We start from the raw sequence: 27,468 nt of genomic DNA on the forward strand, positions 1-27,468 counted from the left end.
ATGAGTTAAATGAACTCATACAGGGGAATGCTTAGCTCTAGGCAGAGAGTATTAAAGATACTCAATAATGTGTAATGTTTGGGAATAAACTTTTCTTCACTCAATATAATCCTGGAGATTAATCCAAGTTATTACATGTACTAATTGTTGTTCATTCACTAAGATGTGTCCAGTTCTACGACCCCATGGACTGTAGCATGCCAGGCTTCCCTATCCTTCATTATCTCTTGGAGTTTACACAAATTCATGTCCATTGAGTCAGTGATGCTATCTAACCATCTCGTGAGATGGTTACATGTAATAGGACTTTGTTCCTTTGTATTGTTAAATTTCATTCACTGTTGGCAATTTGATCTCTGGTGCAAACAGTTGACTCATTGGAAAAGACCCTGATGCTAGGAAAAATTGAAGGCAGAAGGAGAAAAGGGTGACAAAGGATGAGATGGTTGGATGGCATCACCAATTCAATGGACATGGACTTGGGCAAACTCTAGGAGATGGTGAAGGACAGAGAAACCTGGCATGCTGCAGTCCATGGGGTTGCAACACAACTTGGCAACTGAACAGCACCATCATTCTATGATTCTTGCACCATATATAATTTTGGACAACATTTTTGAAGTTTTAAAAATTATATGAAAAGAGGACAGATTCGTTGTTGCCATGGCTAAGGAGGGGTTAGGGATGGGAAGGAAGTAGATGTCTTTACTATAAAAGAGTGGCATGAGGGACCCTTACAGTGATGGAAATGTTCTGCATCTTGATGGTATCAAGGTCAATACCCCAGCTGTGATATTATGCCATAGTTTTGCAAGAGGTTTTCTATTAGGAATCACTGGGTAAAAATACATGAGATCTCTTTGTATTATTTCTTACAATTGCATGTGAATCTACAATGATCTCAAAAAATTCAATTAAGAAATAAAATTTGTGTAACTAAAGCAAAGTTACTCAACAAGTGGCAGTTTTAATAATCATCATCACTGTCATGATCATCATTCTTATTGTATTTGGAGAGTAACAGGATCTGTATGAAGTCACCTCCTCCTAAAGCCAGGTTTCTTATCCCTGCTCCTGTCTCTTATCCCCGCCTGGTCCAGGCACAGGTGAAGGAGGCCCAGCACTGCCCTGGGCTGTCCTTGTTCCCGAGTTCTCCTGAGTAAGTCTGCCCAGGACATCTCTTGCTCCTCTGTGTGTCCTGGCCACTGTGCCCCGATGTCCTCAGATGAGACATGAGACCCTTCAGTGCCAGCTCAGACCAAGGCCTCACAGGCTAGAGGAGCAGGCAAGGGCCTGGGTGAGAGGTTCAACACAGGCCAGCAGGTTCAGGTGGGAGATACTCTTTGCAAGGGGCCAAGTGAACAAGAAGGCACCTTCCACCCAGTCCTTGGGTTTTTGAAAAACTGTAGAATATTAGCAATATGTAAAAAGTGTGTAACATACATGTGTGTATTTAAAGAAGAAAAATAAGATGAACACCCACAGCTGAGCCTGCAAAAAAGATCTCCAGTGTTCTTGAAGCCCCATGCACCACCTCCAATACGCCCCCTGCCCAACCCCCCAGAGTTAATCAGGGTTATGAATTTTGCTAAATTTTCTGCTGATTTTTCATTGCTTTTCATTATGATTTTACTCCATAGGTGTATGTCTCCAAAAATATATATTGTTTCATTTAGCATGGTTTTTCTGTTATGTAAGTGGAATTGTTCTGTAAGTGTTCTTCTGTGACCTGCTTTTTTTCATTCGAAATTAAGCTTTAGAAATTCATGCTGATGCATGTGACTAGATTAGGTTCACTTTTCAATGCTGTCTAGTATCCCATTGTGTGAAAATAGTGGTTTATCTAGTCTACTCTTAATAGGCATTTAAATTACTTTATTTCAAACAATATGAGCATTGTCGCACATTCCTTCTTATGAACAAGAGTTTCTCTAGGGTACATGCCTGTGTGGAATTGAGAGGTTGTAAGCATTCACATACTCAGTTTTACTAGCTAAGGCCAAATCAACCTCACAAAGTAGTTTTAACACCTCCCACTCTTCCTTGTCGTGGAGACAGAGCTTCTGTAGCACTACATTCTTGCAAACACTGGGTTTTATGGACTTTAAATTTTTGCCAGCCTGGTGAATAGCATTTCACTTTTCTGTTGGTGATGAGGGTAAGCATTCTTTCTTATCATCATTGACTATGTGTGCTTCCTGCTCTCCGAAATGTCTGTTCCTCATACAGCTTTCTTTCCCCAAGAAGAGAGGGAATAAACAAGTTTAGACAAAACCTTTGTGATTTGTAAAACATGCTATGAAAGAAACAGATAAGATAGCAAACCAAAGCATAGAGAATCTACTTCATGTTGAATAATTGAGGGAAACATGTCTTAAGAGGTGGTATTTGAGACAAGAACTAAAGAAAAGGAAGGAGCCAGACTTGCAAAGAGTAGAAATTGGGAATGGAGCAGGGGAAAGAATGTTTGCCTTTTTATAGGCAAACATTAGCCCTAAATAAATTTCTATTCATAGAAGAACCAAAAAGAAGAAGAGTACCTTAAGGAGACTTATGACAATATGCTACAGCATTTTCAAAAATGACAAAATAGGATTTGAATTGCAGAGAAAAATGCCCTTAGAAACATGCAGGTTGGGAAATAGAAGCAAATTTTAGAAAGCATCTACTTCTAGCGTAATAGTCTAGGTAATGTGGACTCCAAATAAGAGTTATCTGGCCGAGAGATTAATAGAAGGGGAAAGCATACCCACCTGATAGGATACGATGAGAAGAACCCATCACTTCTTTGTAAAGATGCACAACCTGAATCTAATCATGAGGAATCAGACCAGCCTAAACTGAGGATAATGTAATACAGTGTTACATACTAGAAGTTAGCTGGTGTGTAATTTTCGAAAGTGTAAAAGTCAAGGAAGGTCAAGGCAAGACTTTGGAACTGCTTTGGTCTAAAGGAGACTAAGAAACATAACAATGAAATGCAATGCATGTTTCTGAACTGGATGCATTAGCTATTAAGGACTTTATTGAGACAAGTGGTAGAAATTGAATGGAATGTAAGGATTAGATGGCAGTAACTTATCAGTGTTAATTTCCTCCTTTGGTACTTGTATTGTAATTGTGTGGGAGAATGTGCTTATTTATAGGAAATGCACACTGAACTAGGCAATGGCAACCCACTCCAGTACTCTTGCCTGGAAAATCCCATGAACGGAGGAGCCTGGTAGGCTGTAGTCCATGGGGTCACGAAGAGTCGGACACTTATTGAGCGACTTCACTTTCACTTTTCACTTTCATGCATTGGAGAAGGAAATGGCAACCCACTCCAGTGTTCTTGCCTGAAGAATCCCAGGGACGGGGGAGCCTGGTGAGCTGCCATCTGTGGGGTCACACAGAGTCGGACACAACTTAAGCGACTCAGCAGCAGCAGCAGCAGCACACACTGAACTGTTCTGTGGTTATGGGATGTCATGTTGGCCACTTAACTTTCAGTTGGTTCATGGAGAAAGTTTTGTAACTATAATTCCAACTTTTCCTACACCTTTGTGATTGTTACAAATTAAAAGTTTTATTTATGAGGGGAGCCAGCTATAAAAAAACAAAGGTTTTAAAGAAATGAAGTTGCACACTTTAAACTGGCATACTAACCAGCAAAGAGCAGAATTGACGCTATAGAAAAACAATTCAGAGATGTGGAGGCCAAACCAGAAAAGCACCATATGAAGAGAGAAAAGGACAAGGACTTGAAAATGATAAAGGAGAAGATGGTAAATAAAGAGGCCCAGTGGCCAAAGAACCAACATACTGACAAGAAGCATTTCTGAGGAGAAGAACCTGATGGATGGGATAGAAATAATAAAATAAAACTCTTCTGAGATTAAGGGAAAATATGTGCATATAGGATAAAGAGTTCACTGTGTAGCAGGAGAAATCAAAACCAGCCTGGCAAGTTTTCCAATTTATAAGGGTGAAGGGTAGAAGAAAGCTACTGGAACCCAGGCTGAGAAAACTACAAGAAGCCAAAATCAACAATTCTCAGATTACGTGAAAATTCCAGAAATTTTCGATTCCAGAAAATGAAGGAGAGATAGTTTTAGAATTGTTCAAGAAAAAAAAATTGTTGGGAGCTTCATATATGCAGCGAGAGATAGTCATCTGCAGATATCCAAGAACTTAAAATGAGATATCCAAGAGCTTAAAATGAGTGTCAACCAAAGTCTCAGTTTGAATTGTTAACTCGAGGATGTAGCTACCCAACAAAGGATGAACAAATAATCATTATAGAGATAACTATAAATAACTCTATAGAGAAACTGTATAAAAGAAAAGATAAAATGGGATGAATTGACTAATCACAGATTTAGGTCTAATAATAATTGAAAATATAGATTCAAAACAATCCAAATACAATTCCCAGAAGTTTAAAAGTAATCATTTCATATTAACAAATGCCAGATATTTTTAGAAGAGGGAGAAGAAAAAGTAAATGCCTTCATCTTCCATGGTAGAGGAATCAATAGATATTATTCAGTTATTGATTTTAAAATTAGAAAAAGAAGGATTCCAAGTATATATTTTAGCCATCAATAAATGAAAACTCAACTACAGTACTTCCAAATTGCTAAAAGAAAAAAAAATGAAGCAAAGCGTAATTCACAGATAAAAAGAAGAAAACAAAGGGACCTGTGTAGAAACAAAGCTACAGAAAACACAGAATACGCACAAGTTTAAAAAAGTTCAATTATCATGACAAATACAAATTTATTAAACCCCAACTCCCTATTAAAAACACAAAGACTCTTACATTAGGCTGAATACAATATAAGTAGACTTTATAATAGAGTTTTCCGTATCAGGAATACAACTAAGACAGTGTGACAGCTTTAAAATAAAAGCTGGTGGTGATATATTTTATAACCACAATAATAACAATCAAAGAAAAGAATTCAAAGCAAAAGCATTCAATAGAAAAAGTGGATTCTTTCATATTAAAGAATAATCTGTAATGACCCTTTAAAGATGATAATCCTATTGTGGAGGTTGCAGAGAGCAGCCCACTTAGTGGTGGGAAGTCTGAGAATACATTCCGAAAGATTAACACAATGTGATTAGCCACAGTCAAGGCATTTTCAGGTATCTACACGGCTCATAATGCTCTCCTTAACTTCCCCACTCACGCGGGCATCTGTCGGCTGTATTTGTACATCAAGACTCCCCTCCGCATGCAGCCCCAACCCCAGGAACGGGAACTGAAACTAAAGGTGGGCACCTGCCCTGATTCCAGCAGAGAGAAATCAGATGCTCTCTCTCGGGAACTCGAGATTGAGCCTGAGAGATTCTGTTTGTCTCCTGAAGAGGGAGGGTATAAAGCCAAGTGCAGTGGATTGCCTGTCTCCACCGTCCATGGAGACTGAGAAATAGAAAACTCCTGTGTACAGAAGGAGACCCACTGCGACAGACACAGGAAAGTTTCCTGGACTCCTGGCGGCCTACAGTTGCTCGTCCTCTACCTTTATGAAGTCTGCGTACAAAGCCACACTTGGGTTCACTTTTCTCTTGAGAGGCTTCTACCCTGAGCTGATTTGTGTTACCTACACCCAGGGTTCCTAATTAACAATAATCTAGGACCCACCAATCCTAGTTCTGAGAACCGTGCAAAAATTTGTGTATAAAGGTATTCCTTGAAGTGCTATTTGTAACAGGTAAATTAGAAACAATCCAAATGTGAAGTAATAGGAGATTGGGTGTACAGATTATGATACATACATGCAAATAGAGGAAAATACAGCCATTAAAAGTCATTCATGTGGAATACAATCACTGATTAAGGGAAATGTTTATTTTCTATTGTTTGATTTAAAAAGCATATGATTTTTTGGGGGGGAATGCTCAGATGATGGTGGGCTTGCCTGGTGGCTCAGGTGCTAAAGAATTTGCCTGCAACGCAGGAGACCTGTGTTTCGATTCCTGGGTCAGGAAGATCCCCTGGAGAAGGAAGTGACAACCCACTCCAGTATTCTTGCCTGGAGAATCCCATGGACAGAAGAGCCTGGCAGACTACAGTTCATGGGGTTGCAAAGAATCAGACACAACTGAGCAACTGACACTTTCCTAACATTTTCAGATGGTGGTATAGCCAAAGGATGCAATGATTATGGATCCCTAACAGATCACAGCCACCCCATCTTTGTGAGTTTCTTGAGAAAGAGATATATACAAGGAACAATGGCAAGGGAAGGCATTTTAATATCAGCTGGGCTTGGACCCCAAATCCAACTGCAGAGCCCAGAGTCATCAGGTAAAATGAACTGAACCATGTGAACTACGTTTCTCTCTAAGCTAATTAGGCTTTAAAAGCTTCAGTGTGCATGCTCAGTTGCTCAGTCGTGTCCAGCTCCTTGTGACCCCATGGACTGTAGTCCAGCAGGCTCCTCTGTCCACAGAATTTTCCAGGCAAGAATACTGGAGTGGGTTGCCACTTCCTACTCCACAGGGTCTTCCCAACCCAGGAATCGAACCCAAGTCTCTTGGGTCTCCTGCATTGGCAGGCTGATTCTTTACCACTGAGCCACCTGGGAAACCCCAAAAAGTATCAGAGGTAAGGCCAATTCAGCCCAAGGAAGAATGTGTCAAGAGAATCAATGGGAAAGAATTCAACGTGCAGTGAATGACCCACTATGCCTACTGCTGGAGCTGAGGGCTCTGCTTACCTATTGGCATGTTAACATGTACTGGAGACTAAGCCGTGTCAGTGCCTCACCCCCCAGGGGAACAAGGGGATGCAGACAAAAGGAAACAGAGGAGTTTTGAATGTCCCCCTGCCCTCGAGTTCTGTAGTCATAACATGGCTGATCCAGTGTGTGTTTGTGGGGAGAGGAGAGTTGTCTGTAAGAGATCCAAAGTCATACAGTAAAATGCTAGCAATGGTTATACCCAGGTAGTGGGACTTGGAGAATTATTGTTTTATTGTTTTTAAGTATTCCACCAGCTTTATGCATTGAGCAGAAATTTTTAATCTAAAAAAATTAATTTTAAAAATGTAATGAGAAATTGATCGTCTATCAAACCGTAACCACAAACTATAAAATACCCATGCTGTGCTTAGGCAGAGATTTCTTTTAAAGATTTTTTTTTTTTTTCTGGGAAAGCAAAGTGTGTCTTAGAAAGTTTTAGAAGGTATGTTTTAAAGGTAAGCATGAGGCTGAGAATGGAAGGTATCAATTTTTAAAAAATTCTACAAAGGAAAACACTGAGAAAAATTGAATGCTTGTACACACCAGAAGAGTGCCGTAAACAAATCAGGAGCAAATGATAAATTGGGAAATATACTTAATAGGCAAAGATCAACCTGAATATACATTGAGTTTTTCAAATTTGTAGGAAAAATAGAAACAAAGGACATGAACAGAGAGTTAAAAATAAAAATACAAATAGTCTATTAATATTGCCTAACTAGTTGTCAAATGCCAACTAAAAGAAAAGAAGTGGTTGTTGTCTGTCAAGTTGACGAGGATTAAAATTTATAGCTTTTGGGCAGGGTGGGTGCTGCACAGGGTCTTCATTGCTGTGCTCTGGCTTTCTCTAGTTTCTGTGAGCAGGGGCTACTGTTCGTTGAGGGGTGCGGGCTTCTCATTGTGGTGGCTTGTCTCGGAGAGCCCTGGGCTCTGGGACACCCAGGCGTCAGTATGCAGCCATCAGGCTCAGTCATTAGCTGGTTTGCACTTACCTAGTTGCTCCGAAGGATGTGGAATCTTCCCAGACCAGGAATCAAACTCGTGTCCGCTGCACTGGGACCACCAAAACTTGGTGACTGTTTCCTCTGCTGGCTCTAAGTTCTGTGAGGCAAGGACTGTCCGCTTACTTTTGCACTGGCAGAATGTCAGAAGGCCCTGTGAGCATCTGGAACTCGTGTTTCAGGTGCCTCGGGCTCTGAGTGACGCCATCCTAGAGTGATGTTCACCGTGAAGGGCACCCCGCCACCTAGCACTGTCCCCAGCACTTTCTGGCCGTATCTTTCATATTTAGCTCATATTTCTGCCTAGGGTTTCAATCTCAAGCTGAAAAGTTTGCAACGTGCCTTTAATGTTTATGGTGCAGTATCAATCCCAGGGATAGAAGAGCTTGACAGTCCATGGGGTCGCAAAGAGTCGGACACAACCGAGTAACTGAGCACGGAAGTGGTGCCAGCAATAAATTTCAAAAAAAACACGAGAGTACTATTTTTCAAAACATAGCAGGAGTTGAAGTGATTCGGAGAGAATAACAGCAACAGTGGTGGCAACAGCAGCTGACTAACACACTCAGCGCTCAGCTCTGTGCCGGATAATGAAAGGCAGCCTCGTTACAAGCCCACGCTGAACTTGGCCTCAGTGATACCCTCCGTGCATAGGCCAGTCTCTGCCCAGAGGGAGATGGTTGTTGGCTTAGAAAACCCACTGAAGCCACAGCACTTGGCCCAAGGTCAAAAGGGAAATAAGCAGTCGTGCTGGCCCTCATCTAAACCACGCACAGCATTTAGGTGGTGACTAGTGGAAAGAACATGGGATATGAGAGCAGCCAGACCTGGGTTCAAACCCTGCCTGTGCCACTTACTTCCTGTGTGACCCTAGAGAAGTAACTGAACCTTTCTGAATCTCAGCTTCCTCATGAGTAGAATGAGAACAGCTCACAGGGGAATCTGCTATTGTGAAAATTCAAGGTGGCAGAGCATGAACGTGCCTGAGATACAGTTGTTGTTTTTCCGTCGCTAAGTCGTGTCCAGCTCTTTGGGACCCCATGGACTGCAGCACGCCAGGCTTCCCTGTCCTTCACTATCTCCCGGAGTTTGCTCAGGTTCATATCCATGGAGTTGGTAACACTAGCTAACCATCTCATCCTCTGCCGCCCCCTTCTCCTCTTGCCCTCAATTTTTCCCAGCATCAGGGTCTTTTCAAATGAGTCAGCTCTTCACATCAGGTGGCCAAAGTATTGGAGCTTCAGCATCAGTCCTTCTAGTGAATATTCAGGGTTGATTTCCTTTAGGATTGACTGGTTTAATCTCCTTGCAGTCCAAGGGACTCTCAAGAGTCTCCTCCAGCATCACAATTCAAAAGCATCAATTCTTCAGCACTCAGCCTTCTTTATGGTCCAACTCTCACATCCGTACATGACTGCTGGAAAGACTGCAGCTTTGACTATGCAGATCTACAACATAGTGACATGCAGTAGGTGTTCAGCAGTGCTTCTCTCCCCTCCCTTCAGCACTGGGCCCGGCCACCAACTTCTTACATCCTCTCCTTTATCATTAGTCCCGATATTTTAGTTCCTGGTTTTTGCATCAAAAGCAAACAAACCAACAAAAAGATGGCAGCAGGTAAGCAAGACAGTACTTGGCTAACTTTCTTCTGTGTGCAGATAAATACTCGTTAACATCTGCTGTGTGGACAGATGAGGAGTGAAAACACGAGGCCCTGAACTAATGAATGACCGTGTGTCCCAAGAGCGATGCTCTTCCATCAACTTGTCTGCCTTTGTCTTTTCAGCTTATCCACTCACCAAATGCCCTCCTCCCACCATCCTCCCCAATGCCGAAGTTGTCACAGAGAATGAAGAATTCAACATAGGTAACATCTCCCGTGCCAGCAAGGTCTGGGCTGTGGAGGAGGGACGGGGGTGGGGGGCAGCTCTGGCCGGTGGGGCTCATCTCTCTCTTCTGTCCATGAAAAGAAACAATAGACTCAATGCAAAAGGGTTGACAGTCTGTCAACTGAGGTTCACTCAAAATACAGTCACTCTTTCTTTTAGCCATACATAGCCAGAGGAGCTAGAAAAGAGATTTTCTTCCATGATTCAAGTCAGGATGTTTTTTGAAATAAGTCCATACAGGACACTATAAAAAGTTCCTGGAACGTGGACCATTCTTAGGCTCAGCAAGGCTGAACTGTGAGAGGGGAGCCGTGGTCATCTGTGTCATTCGATTGGAGATGAGCTAGTTGCTCACTCAACAGAACACACCCCGCCACTGATCATCCTGCCTGGAAGTGGGTTCAAATGGGTACTAAGGGGTGCCAGTCAGCCCTGCCCAGTCTTCTCCAGGAAATCCCCATATTGATCTTTCCTTGACAGGTGACATTGTACGCTATCGGTGCCTCCCCGGCTTTACCTTAGTGGGGAATGAGATCCTGACCTGCAAACTTGGAACATACCTGCAGTTTGAAGGGCCGCCCCCGATATGTGAAGGTAATCGCAGTGAACCGTGCCTTGGAGTTTCTCCCAAACAGAGCCCCTGTTTGCCTTTCTCTGTATTCCCAGCCCCTGCCCGTGAAGTAAGAGGTCACTTGGCAAATGCTGGAACGAGTGAGTGAGTGTTCCAGGTAGGTTCTCTGCTCTGCTTCTAGATCCAGGCCTTTGAATTGGCCATAGAGGCCTTGTTTATTTCTGTCCTTTTTGCTTTAAAAAAAAAAAAAAATTTGGCCTTGCTGGAAGGTAGGTGGGATCTTAGTTCCCTGACAAGGGATTGAACCCACACCCTGCAGAATCTTAATCACTGGACTGCCAGGGAAATTCCTTCCTTATTTCTAACTGACACTCCCTGGAAATGGAAGGAGGTCATGGGACCTCTGGTGGGAGTCGAGGCTCACACACCAACCTTGCCTTACTGGAGTACAGGTGTGTCCAAAACCCTGTGTGCTGAGCTAGGCAACCAAGAGACCGCGGTTGTCTTTATTCCAGTGGAGTGACTTGACTGAAGGTGGATGCGCTTCACCAAGTCACCCCAACTAACACCCCAAAACAATACCTTCCACTCACGAGGCGTCTGACCTGGGGCAAGACACCTAACTGTCCTGGGCCTAACTGGTAAAGTAAGGGTAAGGATGTTACTCACGCCACGGCCTTGTTATGAGGATGCATGAGTCAGCAGTGTAAAGCGCTTTGGAACTGTGCCTGGCGTGCAGTAACTGCTCGGTGTGGGCCGTTACTAGAGTCTCTAGTTCTGCTTCTGCTTCCAGTGCTGTTGCCACCAACAGATAGTTAGTAGCCTGTGGAGAAGCAGGTCGGCTTCTCCTCCAGCTCTAAGAAAATGAGAGTAGGGAGAATCTGTAATATGGATTGTTAGCCAGGAAGAGAGGGACCACAAGCCCCAGAATTAGGCTGCTGATAACTGCGCAATTCATGATCTATTTCAGTTGAGCTGACCCACCCACATACCAAATGACCAGCCCGCGATTACAGTGAACTTTAGTCTTCATCGTTGATTAGCTCCAGCCCTAGTTTCTCATCATCCCTGGCTCTGTTTCTATGTCTACGTGGCTCCAGTCTTCCTGCTTTACTCCCCACTCTCAGCCTCATGCTTTCCTCTGGGACTTGGTGTCATGCTGGCTTCCCCAAGTATGACCCTTCGGAGTCTCTTTTTTGTAATAACAGCTTTATCAGGGTGTAATTCATATGCCTTGCAGCTCATCCACTTTAAGTGTATGCATCAATGGTTTTTAGCACCTTCAGGGTTTTGCCACCATTGTCACAATCCATTTTAGAACATTTTAATCACCTCCCCACCCCCCCACAAAAAGAACTCTTGCAGTCAGTTAAGTCAGTTCCCATTTCTTTCCAGCCCCCTTAGATCTAGGCAATCACCAAACCAGTTTCTATCTCTATGAATTTGCCTATTCTGGGTTAGTGTAAATGGATTCCTACAATGTGTGGTCATTTGTGACTGACTTCTTTCATGTAGTATAATCTTCTAAAAGTTCATTCATGTTGCAGCGTGTATCCGCACTTCATTCCTTTTTTTCGCCCAGTAATAGTCCACTGTGGGCTTCTTCCGTGATTCAGTGGTAAAGAATCTGCCTGCAATGCAGGAGCCACAGGTTCAGTCCTTGGGTTGGGAAGATCCCCTGGAGGAGGGCATGACAACCCGCTGCAGTATTCTCGTCTGGAAAATCCCACGGACAGAGGAGCCTGGTGGGCTACAATCTATAGGGTCGCAAAGAGTCGGACACGACTGAAGTGACTTAGCGCGCACACATTCCATTGTACACATACCACATTTTGTTTATACACTCATTGATGATGGGTATTTGAGTTGTTTCCACTTGTAGCTATTATAAATAATGCTGCTACGAGCATTCATATACAAGTTATTGTGTGAAACATACGTTTTCATTTCTCCTAGGTATGCATCTAGGAGTGGAATTGCTGAGTCATATGGTAACTGGTAACTCTATGTTTAAGCTTCTAAGGAACTGCCGGAGTATCCTCCACAGTGGCTGAACCATTTTCCATTCCCACCAGCAGTGTATGAGAATTTCAGTCTTTCCGTGTCCTCTCTGTTGTTATTATCTGTCTTTTTAATTACAGCCATCCTAGTGAGTGTAGTGGGTATCTCATTATTGTTTTGATTTGTATATTCTGATGGCTAAGATGTTCAGATTTTTTCATGTGCTTATTGTTCATTTGCACAGAGAAAAGTCTGTTCGGATCCTTTGCCCATCTTTGATTGTTTTTTATCTGTTTAATTATTGAGTTGTAGGAGTTTTTATATATATTCTAGATACAAGTCCTTTATCAGATGTGTGATTTTTTAAAAACATCTCCCATTTTGTGGGTTGTCTTTTTGCTTTCTTGGTGGTGTTCTTAGAAGCACAGAGGTCTTTAATTTTGATGATGTCCAATGTATATATTTTTTCTCTTGGTGCTTGTCCTTTTTGTGTCATATCTGAGAAGCTATTGCCTAATCCAAGGTCAAGAAGATTGATGTCTATGTTTTCCTCTAAGAGTTTATAGTTTTAGCTCTAACATTTAGGACTTTATCTGTTTTGAGTTCATTTTTATATATAGTGTGAGGTAGGAGTCCAACTTCATGATTTTGCATATAGATATCTAATTGTCCTGACGTCACTTGCTGGAAAGATTATTCTTTCCCCATTGAATTGTCTTGGCACCCTGTCAAATTCAATTGACTATGAATTGGGGTTTTAAGACAATTTTTATTGAAGTATAGTTGATCCACCATGCCATGCTGGCCCCAGGGACACAGAAAAGTAAATGGAAAGTTTTATTTCCTGATCCTCAATTCTATTCTCTTGAATCTGTCATTATGCAAGTACTACATCTTGATTCCTGTAGCTTGGCCACACGTTTTGAAATCCAAAAGTGTGAGCTCTCCAACTTTGTTCTTCGTTTTCAAGATTATTTTGGATATTCTGAGTCTGCTGAATTTCCTGAATTTTAGGATCAACTTGTCAATATCTACAAAGAAACGAACTGAGATTTTTATAGAGACTGAGTTGAATCGATGGGCCAGTCTGGGTCTCACTGCCATCTTAACTATGTTATCTTCCAGTCCCTTAATAGAGATGATTTTCCATTCATAACCACTTCATTGTACAACTTTCTTTTACCTTTCGGCTTATTCTTCTCTTTTCTGCCTCAGATAATGCCTTTCCAATGAAGTCCTACTCTCCTCTGACAAGGATCAGACATTTTTCTATCTTGAAGGCTTGCTATGGCAACATAAAAAATTTGGTGAAATTCAAGCCTAAAACATCACAGTGTAATTATAGAATATCAAGGATAAAGACAAAGCATTATATTTAAATATATATTTATCTTCTCATGGATAAAAGCTAAATCAGACTCATAGCACTATTGAATCAAAAATAATACCTACTAAAAGATAAAATGCAGCAGGAAATATAATTGTAAACTGAAATGATAAACCCAGCTAAATTATCAGTTAAGAGTGAGAGTGAATTAATGAAATCTTCAGATACACAAGGACTAAGTAAAGTTACTGCCCTACTAAAAGCAGAATTAAAGGAGACACTTCAGTGCATTACTCAATGACAAGCAATCCCCACATCTCAGTGGCTTAACACAACAAAAGTTTATATCTTCTTCAAAAAATTTTCTGTGGTCCAAATAACTTTATAGAGCTGCTAACTCCATGATCCAGGCTGCCTGAATCGTGTGCTGCTGTCTGAAAACTAGGCCTGCTCTTCCAACCTCCGTTGCAGCAAAGGAAGACAGAAATGGACATTCCCATAAGGGCTTTTCACCGCCTCAGCCCCAAAGTGCCACACATGGTTCTACTCACATCTCATTGGCCAGAAATAGGCACGTGGAGGGAAAGTGAAGTTTTTTATATGCTCAGGAAATAAAAGAAAACGTGATATTGGTAAACCTCAGAAATCTCTACCACATTTAGCAACTATCTGTTTAATTATTGAGTGGTAGGATTTATCTATATATTCTAAATACAAGTCCTTAATCACATGTGTGATTTTCAGAATTATTTCCTATTTTGTGGATTGTTTTTTCACTTTCTTAATGGGTTCTTGAAGCATAGAAGGTTTTAATTTTGATGATGTCCAATTTATACATTTTTTTTTTGATGTTCAGCAAGAAAATGAATACCGGTAGAATGACTCAGGTATAAAAATTAACAGTAAGCTAAGAAATCAGTGTTCCTGCATGGACTGCTTGCTGCAGTTCATGGGGTCACAAAGAGTCAGACACGACTGAGTGACTGAACAGCAATAACAAGAAATCAGTAAAATATAGAAGTAAATATGTTTATGTAGACTGTAGAAAATAAAAACTCAGAAGACAACTGGACAAATAAATTACACTGGAGAACCTATTTAGAAGAAAGAAAAAATGAGTTAAAGACCCTTTCTTGCTAAGGAAAATCATAAATATTGATTAACCATGTACATTATTAAAAATATATACATTTAAATACAATGTTTAAATGTATACATCATTTTCTTAAATTATGTATGCCCACAATATGTATAAATTCTAAATCCATAATCAAAAATAATGAGAGTAAAGAAAATTTGATTAATACAATGCATGCATCTCAGTAATTCAGTCATGTCCAACTCTTTGCAACCCTGTGGGCTATAGCCATCCAGGCTCCTCTGGCCATGGGATTGTCCCAGGCAAATACCAGAGTGGGCTGCCATTTCCTCCTCCAGGGAACCTTCCTGAGCCAGGTATTGAACCTGCGACTCCTGTCGCTCCTGCATTGGTAGGCAGATTCTTTACCACCGAGCCACCTGGGAAGCCCTATGGTTAATCCAATAGGAAACATTAAAGGAGAATTTTTTTTTTAATCATGGTTAACAAAAATTGCAAAATGAAATAGCAAAACTAAGTGCAAATACATGGGCAACCACGATAAATACAATTGAATCAAACTGCTAATTAGGGATCAGAGATTTTTAGATTGGTAAAAATTTCAAAGTCTAGTTATAGGCTTTCCATGAACTTAGAATTGAATATCTTCATTTGCCTCTCTAGAGTATCACTCATCCCTGATCTGAAACAAAATATTAAAAAAAAATAGATAGCAAGTACTAACCTCTAAAATCTGGTGTAGCAAAACTAATCTTAGACAAAATGGAATTTAAGGCAGAAAGCATCAAAGGGAATAAAGGAATATTTCATGCTGATAACATAATTTATCAAGACTATGTAAGAGTCATAAATGTCTAGGTACCTAACAATAGTATTGAAATATATAAAGGAAAAATTCATGGAATTACAGGGAGAAAGAGACAAATTCACAGTTACGGTGGTAGACTTCAACATCTCTGTCAATGACCAAGAATAAGCGATTAACATATTATTTGCATAATACAGTTATATAAATGAATTTTTGTTGCAAAACACCATGCCAAAGTTTAGAGGCTTTAAAGTAATTATTTATTTGCTACAAAAGTTGCACTTTAAATACCAGATAGATATGAAATATGAAAGAAGAGAAAAAGATGTCATAAAAATGGTAAACATAAGAAACATAAAGAAATTTCAAATAATACTGCAAGCAAGAAATATTACCAAAAATAGAGATATTTCAAAATGACAAATAGGCTAATTTCATTAAGAGAGATATATAAGTATATATGCAGATGATAAAGCAAATTAAAAACACATGAAGGAAAAGACAAGAGGAATGAACGTAAAAAATAAAGACAAACTACAGAATAACAGAAGATATTCAGAGTATGCATATTTTTAAAAAGGCCTTGAACGTAGACTATGTAAGGAACTTTTACAACTGAGTAATAAGACAATCCAATGAAAATATATACAAGAGACTTGAACAGACACTTTGTAAAATAAAATAATGAACAGCCAATAAATATATGAAAAGATGCTCAACATCATTAATCACAAGGAAAATGCAAATTAAACCATAATGAAATATTACTATGCACCCACCAGAATAGCTTAAATTTAAGACTAACAATACAAAGCGTTAGAAAAAATGTGGAGCAATTAGAATTTTCATATATTGCTGGTTGAAATATAAAATCTTATGGTCACTTTAGAAAACTGATAGAAGTTTCTTCTGAAGATAAACGCATCTACCCTATCACCTGGCAATTCTACTCCTAGTTATTTACTGAAGAGAAATGAAAACCCATATCCATAATAAGACTTTTATATTAATTTTGTAATAATCCAAAACTGGAAACAACCCCAATGTTCCTCAGTAGAATCCATAAGCAAATTGTCCTATGATTGCTAGAGAGCAATAAAAACAGAGGAAATGGTGATACATAGATCAGCATCAGTCGACTCCTACAAAAATTACATTTAGCAAAAGGAACCAGACAAAAAAACAATACATGTATGATTCTATTCGCATGAAGCTCTGGTACAAGCAAAACTCCTCTATGTTTATAGAAATAGCACCATTGATTCCCTGGAGCATTCGGGCAGATCATACTGTTTGCAAAAGGACTCGAGAGAACTTTCCCGGGCAATGGGAATAATCTATATTCTGATTGTGGTAGTGGTTACACAGGTGTATACATTTGCCTAAATGGAAATTGTGTACCTAAAATCTGTGCATTTTCAGTTCAGTTCAGTCGCTCAGTCGTGTCCGACTCTTTGCGACCCCATGAATCACAGCACGCCAGGCCTCCCTATCCATCACCATCTCCCGGAGTTCACTCAGACTCACGTCCATCGAGTCCGTGATGACATCCAGCCATCTCATCCTGGGTCGTCCCCTTCTCCTGCCCACAATCCCTCCCAGCATCAGAGTCTTTTCCAGTGAGTCAACTCTTCGCATGAGGTGGCCAAAGTACTGGAGCTTCAGCTTCAGCATCATTCCTTCCAAAGAAATCCCAGGGCTGATCTCCTTCAAAATGGACTGGTTGGATCTCCTTGCAGTCCAAGGGACTCTCAAGAGTCTTCTCCAACACCACACTTCAAAAGCATCAATTCTTTGGCGCTCAGCCTTCTTCACAGTCCAACTCTCACATCCATACATGACCACAGGAAAAACCATAGCCTTGACTAGACAGACCTTAGTCAGCAAAGTAATGTCTCTGCTTTTGAATATACTATCTAGGTTGGTCATAACTTTTCTTCCAAGGAGTAAGCGTCTTTTAATTTCATGGCTGCAGTCACCATCTGCAGTGATTTTGGAGCCCCAAAAAATAAAGTCTGACACTGTTTCTACTGTTTCCCCATCTATTTCCCATGAAGTGATGGGACCAGATGCCATGATCTTCGTTTTCTGAACGTTGAGCTTTAAGCCAACTTTTTCACTCTCCTCTTTCACTTTCATCAAGAGGCTTTTTAGCTCCTTTTCACTTTCTGCCATAAAGGTGGTGTCATCTGCATGTCTGAGGTTATTGATATTTCTCCCGGCAATCTTGATTCCAGCTTGTGTTTCTTCCAGTCCAGCGTTTCTCATGATGTACTCTGCATATAAGTTAAATAAGCAGGGTGACAATATACAGCCTTGACATACTCCTTTTCCTATTTGGAACCAGTCTGTTGTTCCATGTCCAGTTCTAACTGTTGCTTCCTTACCTGCATACAGATTTCTCAAGAGGCAGGTCAGGTGGTCTAGTATTCCCATCTCTTTCAGAATTTTCCACAGTTTATTGTGATCCACACAGTCAAAGGCTTTGGCATAGTCAATAAAGCAGAAATAGATGTTTTTCTGGAACTCTCATGCTTTTTCCATGATCCAGCAGATGTTGGCAATTGGATGTCTGGTTCCTCTGACTTTTCTAAAACCAGCTTGAACATCAGGGAGTTCACAGTTCACGTATTGCTGAAGCCTGGCTTGGAGAATTTTGAGCATTACTTTACTAGCATGTGAGATGAGTGCAATTGTGCGGTAGTTTGAACATTCTTTGGCATTGCCTTTCTTTGGGATTGGAATGAAAACTGACCTTTTCCAGTCCTGTGGCCACTGCTGAGTTTTCCAAATTTGCTGGCATATTGAGTGCAGCACTTTCACAGCATCATCTTTCAGGATTTGAAACAGCTCAACTGGAATTCCATCACCTCCACTAGCTTTGTTCGTAGTGATGCTTTGTGCATTTTATTGTACGTAAATTATTTCTCTAAGAATCTGAATTTAAAAAGAAGTTCATGGGACTTCCCTGGTGGGCCAGTGTCTAAGACTCTACACTCCCAGTGAAGGGGCCCAGGTTCCATCCCTGGTCAGGGAACTAGATCCCACATGCTAGGCTGTTTGCTTCTGTTCCTGGTATAATCCCAGTCATCATTGCTACAGTTTATGGAGGCTATATGTTTCATGCTTTGCATATATTATTTAGTTTAATACTATAATTTATAGTATATTATAGTATAATCTTAATATATAATGAAATAACACAGTATCATATAATGTATATCATATAATATATAATCTTAATATATAATTATATAACATAACATATATATGTATATATATGACATTTGGTGTAATACAACAGCACTGTAAGGTACAAGTTCTCTTTCTGGGTTGGAAATGGAGAAGCATTTGCACAGAAAGGCAGTAATTTGTTCAAGATCACATAGGTAGTACGTGACAGAGGTGGAGTCTAAATCCAGGTGCTCAGTTCAGCTCAGTCACTCAGTCGCCTCCGACTCTTTGCGACCCCATGGACTGCAGGACGCCAGGCCTCCCTGTCCATCACCAACTCCCAGAGTTTACTCAAACTCACGTCCATCGAGTCAGTGATGCCATCCAACCATCTCATCCTCTGTCATCCCCTTCTCCTCCCGCCTTCAATCTTTCCCAGCATCAGAGTCTTTTCAAATGAGTCAGCTCTTTGCATCAGGTGGCCAAAGTATTGGAGTTTCAGCTTCAACATCAGTCCTTCCAATGGATATTCAGGACTGATTTCCTTCAAGATGGACTGATTGGATCTCCTTGCTGTCTAAGGGACTCTCAAGAGTCTTCTCCAACACCACAGTTCAAAAGCATCAATTATTCAGTGCTCAGCTTTCTTTGTAGTCCAACTCTTACATCCATACATGACTACTGGAAGAACCATAGCCGTGACTAGACTTAAAATCCCATGTGCTCACCTCTGCCCTATACTCTGTACAAATCAAATCCAGTTAACTCTTGGGTTTGAGGTTGCCTTATTGTTGTCTGTATGTACGTATCATCCCCACATGTGAGTTAACAAGTGATTCCAGCCAACTGGCCAAGCCTGAGTCGCAGCAGTGTAGCGGCACTGACACGGAATCAGAGACCAACTCACACCACGGAGCAGTTTAATGAGGGCTGTCGGAATTTTGCTTGATGTGCTCAAATGCCGGCTGGCTTTCCAGTGGTTGTCCTCTACACCAGGGATGAGCCATTGTGTTGGCATTCGTTCCACCTCCATCCCACATACCTGGTATTTCTCTTTCTTTCTCCAAGTGCACTGCCCAACGAATGAGCTTCTGACGGATTCCACAGGTGTGATCCTGAGTCAGAGCTACCCTGGCAGCTATCCCCAATTCCAGGTCTGCTCTTGGCTGGTGAGAGTGGAGCCCGAATATAACATCTCCATCACAGTGGAGTACTTTCTCAGTGAGAAGCAGTATGATGAGTTTGAGATCTTTGATGGTAAGTAAATTAAATCGTTTCCCGCTGCACACAGTACCAACTGGCTTAAACCCTAGGAATCTATGACACAGCCTCCCAGTTAGGACTTTCCAGATGTTCCATGCAAGGTCTTTCTGTACCACAGAAACTTCAGTACCATAGAAGTTGATGAGTTATATGATCCAAACAGTGGGGCTGCTGGTATTGCAGCCTGGACCTGCTATAACACCCTCCCTTAAATCTAGCCACCATGCAAAGCTGGCACCTTGAATGCTAGCCAGTAAATGGGTCATAGTGAAGAGTATGCAGCCTCCAAAACCAAAAGAAGTCTACCAAACACTGTGCTTCTTTCTTGGTGGTAGGAGGGTAAAGGTGCAATAACCTGCTCTTTAATTTGGAGGAAATGTCTCAGCATGCCCTGGGCCATAGGACCCTAAAAAGTTCACCTGATTCTTTATAGGATTTCTCTCTCACCCTCTGGAGTACCTGTCTTGCAAAGGCATCTATACTGGTGGTTCCTTCTGGCACATCAGATCCAGTTAATACAATGTCATCCACATAGTAAATCAATAAGCTGTATGCTGCAGGAAGTCCAGATGGTCCACATATCTTCCTCCTACGTTACGACAGAGCAGGAGAATTAACATAGCTCTGGGGCAAGACATGGATGTATACTGTTGTCTGTTTCATGTACATGCAAATTGCTTATGATTCTCCTTCCTGGTGGGTATAGAAAAGAATTCCTTGCTAGATCAGTACCTGCATTCCATATAACCAAGGCGACAATAATCTACTCTAATGAGGCTACTATGTCTGGCATAGCTGCTGCAGTTGAGGCTTCCATGGGGTTAAGTTGCGGAAACAAGACTCCATTTCTTACCAATCCTAGCCATATATACCCCCGTTGAAACAAAGGAGCCTTGAGAGTCCTTTGGGTTCCGGGTAGCAGCATCAAATTCACATGCTCTGTATACAGAAGTCTTCTAAATATCCAGACATTCCCTTTTCTCCAGTATTCAATTATCTGAATTACTAGTGGTAGGTCTTTTGGGATAAAGACTTGGGGAATCAGCACTATATACATTGGTGGTGTTTTGCAAGGACCTGTTTCATCAGGACGCAGCCTCTCCTTCAGCCAAAGTGTTCTGGCTCAAGTCTCCAAATTATTCCAGTGATTGGAAGTTGCTATGCCTTTTTGGTTATATATTCATGATCTGTTTTGTTCAGATGTTCATTTGTTTTTGGCTGTCCATCTATCTTGCCCTGAGGAACATCACGTTCTGTGAGCCATCTCCATAGAGCCTATAGATCAGGCCCTCCTGGCTGCCATCCCAACTTTGCAGCCTTTCTCCTGACTGTTCAGTGCTTCCACCTGGCTTCTGCATTTAGACTCCTCTCCTTCGCAGCAATACTGGGAAGCCCAGCTCTGTGACAGCATCTCCTCCCATCAGTTTCTGCCTACAGAGGATAGCTATTACTCAGGTTGTTGCTGGTGCTGGTCCTCACCCGCTCCACAGTGCATTTCTTATTGCTTTAGGAACCGATATGTCCCCCAGATCCTTCCGAAGGTCACAGTCAGCTGGTGGGTGTTCTGGTCTAAATCAGCAGACCTATCCCAGCATGCCATTTCTCTGAGCCCTTTGACCCTTTCCTTCAGAGCTGTCACAGCAGTTCTGATGACTTTCCTATGTGTAATACGGTCCATTACTTTTCCCACGCTCCCAAGCGCTGTCTCAGCAGCATATGAGAACTATCACTCAGGGCTCTTTGCAGGATAATAAATCCTGTGTTTGGCATTATCCAGCTTTGTACTCTGCAGCCCTTGAATCGGCCCTCTTGGAATGCACTTCCAGGCATTTAAGGTGGAAAAAAAAAAGAAGAGGGAGGCCCTTCTGGAAGAGCCCTGGGAAGCAATATTGGGGAGCCGTGTTATTTATGACACTGAGACCTGATGTTTCCTCTAGCTTTATTGCTATATATTCATTCATATTTTTTTTCCTATCTGGCAGGCCCTGAGCTGTTTTTTAATAGGCACAAGTAAGATGGTAAGGTAGAAAAAGTTCCCAAGTTAAAAACCAGCTCTTCCATTAACCAGCCTCTTGACCTTGGGCAGGTCCCAGGATGGCAAATAGATGTCATCTCACCTGCCAACCACTCTGCATTGGCAGGGACTTCTTCAATCCCTGCTTTAGGGTTCAGGAGGAAGATATCCTCCTGCAAGGCCTGTGGATGCAAGAGACAAGTGCACAGACCAATGATGGTGCTGAGTTACGGTCTCGAATCTTCACATCTTCTCTTGAGGAGGGGGAAATAGAAGGCGGTTATGTTTAAGGCATCAAGGTTAGTATCTCTGGTAACTACAATAGTCTGTGATCCCGTGTCCGCCATCTTCCCGCAGGGCCCTCGGGACAGAGTCCTCTGCTGAAAGCCCTCAGTGGGAATTACTCGGCTCCCCTGGTTGTCACCAGCTCGAGCAACTCCGTCTACCTGCGCTGGTCGTCTGACCATGCCTACAATCGGAAGGGCTTTAAGATTCGGTATTCAGGTGAGTGAAACATAAGGACTCATGGGAAGGGCCGCAGCCCCTGAGCCTCTTAAGTTTCTCACCCAAAACAATAAGCCGTGGGCCACATTCTCGACTGCGGTGCGGCTTCTCCACGAGCCTGGAGACCCGCAGCCTTTCTCCTCCGCTGAGTCTCTCTCACCTGTAGCTGCAGAGCATCCTTGACACCCCACCTCCTCCCTCCCTACCTCCCCAGTTGTAACCTCTTCCTTCTTGCTGCTCCCACTGCCAACCTGTGGCTTTTAGATAAGTTTATCGTATATGAGCTGATAATGCCTGTAGGTGGTCCTGTCCCTAACAGTGTTGAAATGTTAGTAAAAGTCCCTTAAAACTGAAAAATCCTAAAGATGTGGGTCTCCAACTGGCAGATATTAGACAAGCAGCAAACAGTGGGCCGTATTCCTAGTCCAGGAGCCTCCCTTGTGCTCTGTGAGCCCCATCTCATAGGCAGAGTCAGATTGAGGGCGGTGCCAGCTAACTATCTGCCAGGACACAAAACTATCCTTAGAGAGGTAATAAGGCAGAGAAAATCAAGGCTAACTGAGCTCCCATCTGGGGTCTACTGTCTATCACTGGGAAGAAAACGTGAAAAACTGCCTGCTGCCCATGTTGCAGGGTAGTGGATCCATTGAACTGCTGGCCGCTTCTGTGAGCTTGGGGGCAGAAATAAATGACCTAAGACCATAGCCAGTTCCACCAGGGGCTGGTCCTCTCACAGCACTCTTTCCCTGGTTGCATTTGGCCTGAAAGAAAGTGAAAGTCGCTCAGTCGTGTCCAACTCTTTGTGACCCCATGGACGGTAGCCCATCAGGCTCCTCTGTCCATGGGATTCTCCAGGCAGGAATACTGGAGTAGCTTGCCATGTCCTCTTCCTCCAAGGGATCTTCCCCACCCAGGGATCACACTGGGTCTCCCACATTGCAGGTAGATTCTTTACCATCTGAGCCACCATGGAAACTGCATTTGGCCTGTGTTCCAAACAAATGTTGGGCAAGTTTTCAAAGAATATTGATTAGGAGGGATGTCAAAACATAGCCTGAGTTGCCTCTTATCTCAGTCCATCTCTTTGCACAGGCTGCCCACTTGGAAGACCAGCGCAAACTTAGCTGGTCTAGCTTCATTGCTATATAAAGCTAGAAATCTTAAGGAACTCTTGAGTAGGGATGGCTCCAGGTGAGGGCCAGCCAGGAAAGCTGAAGGGAGCCTGGGAGGAGGAGGAGCTTTACTTTCTCAGAGTCCATTTCCTCTGCAAAGTAGACCCCAATTGCTTTCCTGCAGCATACACACAAGAGGGAGGGTGGCCCTTCACACCCTTCAGCTAGTTGGGCTGCATCACCCGCTAGCTGAATGATGTTTAAGCAAGTCACTCAGCCTCTTCTGGTCTCAGTTCTTCTTGGTGGAAAAGAAACCTTAAGGTAATGTCAGGGAGATTCAGGCTGATTTCCTAGCAGCTACTAACACAATAGAGAAATAAAGCAATTTAGTAGCATTTCACTGTGCCGATTGCTACCCCCTGAACTAGAAGTCATTAAGGAGTTGCCCTTGGCTTGATGTTTTTAAAGATTAATCACATGTTTGTGGGTAATGAGTCACTTATAATACATATGCTGCTGCAGAAAGTGAATTAATTACATAGTGAAACAATGAGTCCTTAATGGAAACAGAGGAGAATCTTGTAATTTGCCCATGCCTCTATCACTGTTTATTTTATAACTGAGATTCTTGTTCGTGACTGAGGTAGACTTGTGGGTACCACATAAACAGGACTCAGTTGGCAAAGCAGAAGCAAAGGAGGGTGTCTGCCTTGGAAGGGGAGGTTTGAGAACATCAGTTTCACCAGCAGAGGGATGTAATCACGTAGGAGGCCAGCGGATACAGAAAGGGTCCTGGCACCTCCGTCCTGACTTAGCCCGCGCCAGGGATGCTGAAAGCAGATGGACGGGCTTGCCCTTTGCACTTCTTTGGTCAGGCCTCTTTCCTGGCTGCACAGAACTTCCCCTTGAGGCTCCCTGGCAGAGGTTTGTGTTGCAGGGTCTCTGAGGCTGGGCTCTTTGTCTCTTCTCTTCACTGTCATATTCCCAGCACTTAGAATAGCACCTGACATATAAGAGACACTTGATGTCTGTCTGTTGGATAAATGAATGAAATAAATTGAAATTGTATGTCAAGGGGAAATGAGGACTGTGGATTGCCACAACTCCCTCTCCCCCTCCAGCCCCCTACACAACAGAAAGCAGGACTCGGACCATTTACTGAGCACAGAGTGCCCTGCACCAGGCTAGGGGCTTTACAGACAAGATCCCGTTTAAATGATCCCAGAACCTATGAGGAAGGCATTGCCAGTCCCAACGTTCAGGTGAGGAAAGTGGGGCTAAAAGAGCCTGGGAGGTTTGTCTCACATCACAGACCTGTGGAAAGTTGGGAAGTGGAACTCAAGCCCAGCCCTGACTCCAGAGGCCTCAGCCCTGCAGTCACATCTTTCTGAAACCAACCACGTCAGATTGTTTTCTGTGTCTCTTTGGGAGCTAGCAGGATTTGAGAGCCTGAACTTAGCTGCACAACCGGTGCTGCCTCCAGACCCAAAGGCGACCCAGTGCTTCACAGAACTTTCTTTTTTTCTTTCTTCTCTTGTCATCCCTCTCCTTTCCCCTCTTTCTTTTCCTTCTCTTCCCTTCTCTTTTCCTTTCTTTGGCTGTGCTAGACTGATTCTTTTCTGTATCGACTTCCTAACTAGCAGTCCACCTGGCAGTGGTGAAGATGGGAAGGAGGGGGAGAAGCAAGGGGGAGGGGCTGGAGGGTGGGGGGCTGCATGAAGAAGGACCACCTCTGTCTTCCTACTGCACGTGGTCCCTGACCCTCATCTTGCCATGCAGCTTCCTACTGCAGCCTACCCAGGGCTCCCCTCCATGGCTTCCTTCTGGGCCAGACCACCACCCAGCCCGGAGGCTCCATCCACTTCGGCTGCAATGCCGGCTACCGCTTGGTGGGACACAGCATGGCCATTTGTACCCGGCACCCCCAGGGCTACCACCTGTGGAGTGAAGCCATTCCTCTCTGTCAAGGTAAGAAGCTGGTGGGAGAGAGGTGACAGGGTGCTTCGGTCCTACCCGCAACTTGGGCTCGTCCCAGGACCAGTCACTTCCAAATGTGGAATCACTCATGGATGATTAATTCATTCTTTCAGCAAACGTGTTGAGGATCCGTAATGTCTGAAGCCCGAGAGATAATACATACATGTAAAACAAAGCCTCGGTGTTTTCAGAGCAGAGAAGGAGATGGATTGTTGTTGTGCAGTTGATAAGTCATGTCCTCTTTGTGACGCCATGGACTACAGCATGCCAGGCTTCCCTGTTCTTCACTCTTTCCTGGGGTTTTCTCAGATTCATGCCAGTGAGTCAGTGATACTGTCTAACCATCTCATCCTCTGTCGCCCCCTTCTCCTCCCACCTTCAGTCTTTCCAAGCTTAGGGTCTTTTCCAGTGAGTCAGCTCTTGCCATCAGGTGGCCAGAGTTTTGGAGCTTCAACTTCAGCATCCGTCCTTCCAATGAATATTCAGGACTGATTTCTTTAAGGAGACAGATATGTAGCACAGAAATGCAAGAAGGAAGGAAGTGCTGTATCAGGAGTGCAAACAGGGTTGGGGGAGTAAGAGGGGACCTACCTGCTCCTCGACAGCTAGGGAATTCCCACAAGAGGGGTCACTTGGGCTCATAGAACAAGAGAAGTCAAGAGCCAGGCACTGGCAAGGAAAGCTTTCTAGGCAACAGCAAGAGCATTTGCAAAACCACAGACAACGAGAGAGATCACAAAATATGCCACACAACTGATGGTGTGTGAAGGAGCATGCCAGGTAGCAGAAGACGAGCGGCCAGGGGAACCAGAATGAACAGTGAGCATCACCTGCGAAATCGTCAGTGATCAAGCACCTGATACATACCAGGCAGTTCACATGTATCGGTTTTGGTCATTTGTGGTATTTTTTTTTTCTTAAAGCAATATACATTCAGACTAGAAATCTGAAGGAAAAAAAACTACAGATAATGCAAAAGAAAAGTATAAAAGACCTATAACCCCATCAATTGAAATCACCACTTTTAACATTTCCTTTGGTCTTTCATAAATTATTGATAAAAATGGTATTATTGGTGTACAAAGCTCTTCATATTTTGTTAGCATTTATTACATGATTAAATACACTTTGTTATCAATATTTGCAATGATCTGGAGCACTGTAGAAAAACTCACTTGTTCAAGTATCAACCTATTGTTGGTCATTTGAACTTCCGTACTTTTTGCTGCTATAAACAGTGCTGCTGTTTAAATCCTGATAATTCCATCCTTGGGGACATCCATATTTATCTCTTTAAAGTAAATTCCCAGAAATGAGATTATTGAATCATACCTATCTAAAGTCTACAGCTTTTGACACTCCTTGCTACCCAGAAAGTTTTTCTTCTCTTATAATTCCACTGCGGCATGTTGTCTCTCCTCCCACATTCTCAGCATTGTGTACTGCATCATAAAAAAGAAAGAAAAATTTACCAGTCACCTTCACGGTCCCATCACTTCATGGCAAATAGATGGGGAAAAGGTGGAAGTAGTGACATATTTTCTTTTCTTGGGCTCCCAAATCACTGCAGACAGTGATTGCAACCATGAAATTAAAAGATGCTTGCTCCTTGGAAGGAAAGCTATGACAAACATAGATAGCATAGTTTGTCTCTGATTTTTTCCAAAAAGCAGAGACATCACTTTACCAACAAAGGTCAGTAGAGCCAAAGCTATGGTTTTCCAAAGTACTCATGTGCGGGCGTGAAAGTAGGACCATAAAGAAGGCTGAGCGCCGAAGAATTGGTGCCTCCGAATTGTGGTGTTGAAGACTCTTGAGAGTCCCTTGGACTGTAAGGAAATCAAACCAGTCAGTCCTAAAGAAAATCAACCGTGAATATTCATTGGAAGGAGTGATGCTGAAGCTGAAGCTCCAATACTTTGGCCACCTGATATGAAGAGCCAACTCATTAGGAAAGACACTGATACTGGGAAAGATTGAAGGCAAAAGGAGAA

General features: G+C 42.5%; 1 protein-coding gene across 2 annotated transcripts in view; it reads left to right on the forward strand.

The window, feature by feature from the left end:
• The window catches only part of CSMD2 (CUB and Sushi multiple domains 2), a 678,038-nt gene that overhangs the window by 588,540 nt on the left and 62,030 nt on the right, over positions 1-27,468 (forward strand). For both annotated transcript variants that reach the window (XM_068966215.1, XM_068966217.1), the window contains exons 45-49: positions 9,522-9,602; positions 10,105-10,218; positions 19,673-19,861; positions 22,239-22,385; positions 25,277-25,465. In XM_068966215.1, coding sequence (XP_068822316.1) covers positions 9,522-9,602; positions 10,105-10,218; positions 19,673-19,861; positions 22,239-22,385; positions 25,277-25,465 — 720 coding nt within the window. The remainder of the gene's footprint in view (positions 1-9,521; positions 9,603-10,104; positions 10,219-19,672; positions 19,862-22,238; positions 22,386-25,276; positions 25,466-27,468) is intronic.

The sequence above is a fragment of the Capricornis sumatraensis genome, chromosome 2, assembly GCF_032405125.1.
Source record: "Capricornis sumatraensis isolate serow.1 chromosome 2, serow.2, whole genome shotgun sequence".
NCBI classification, from domain to species: Eukaryota; Metazoa; Chordata; class Mammalia; order Artiodactyla; family Bovidae; genus Capricornis; species Capricornis sumatraensis.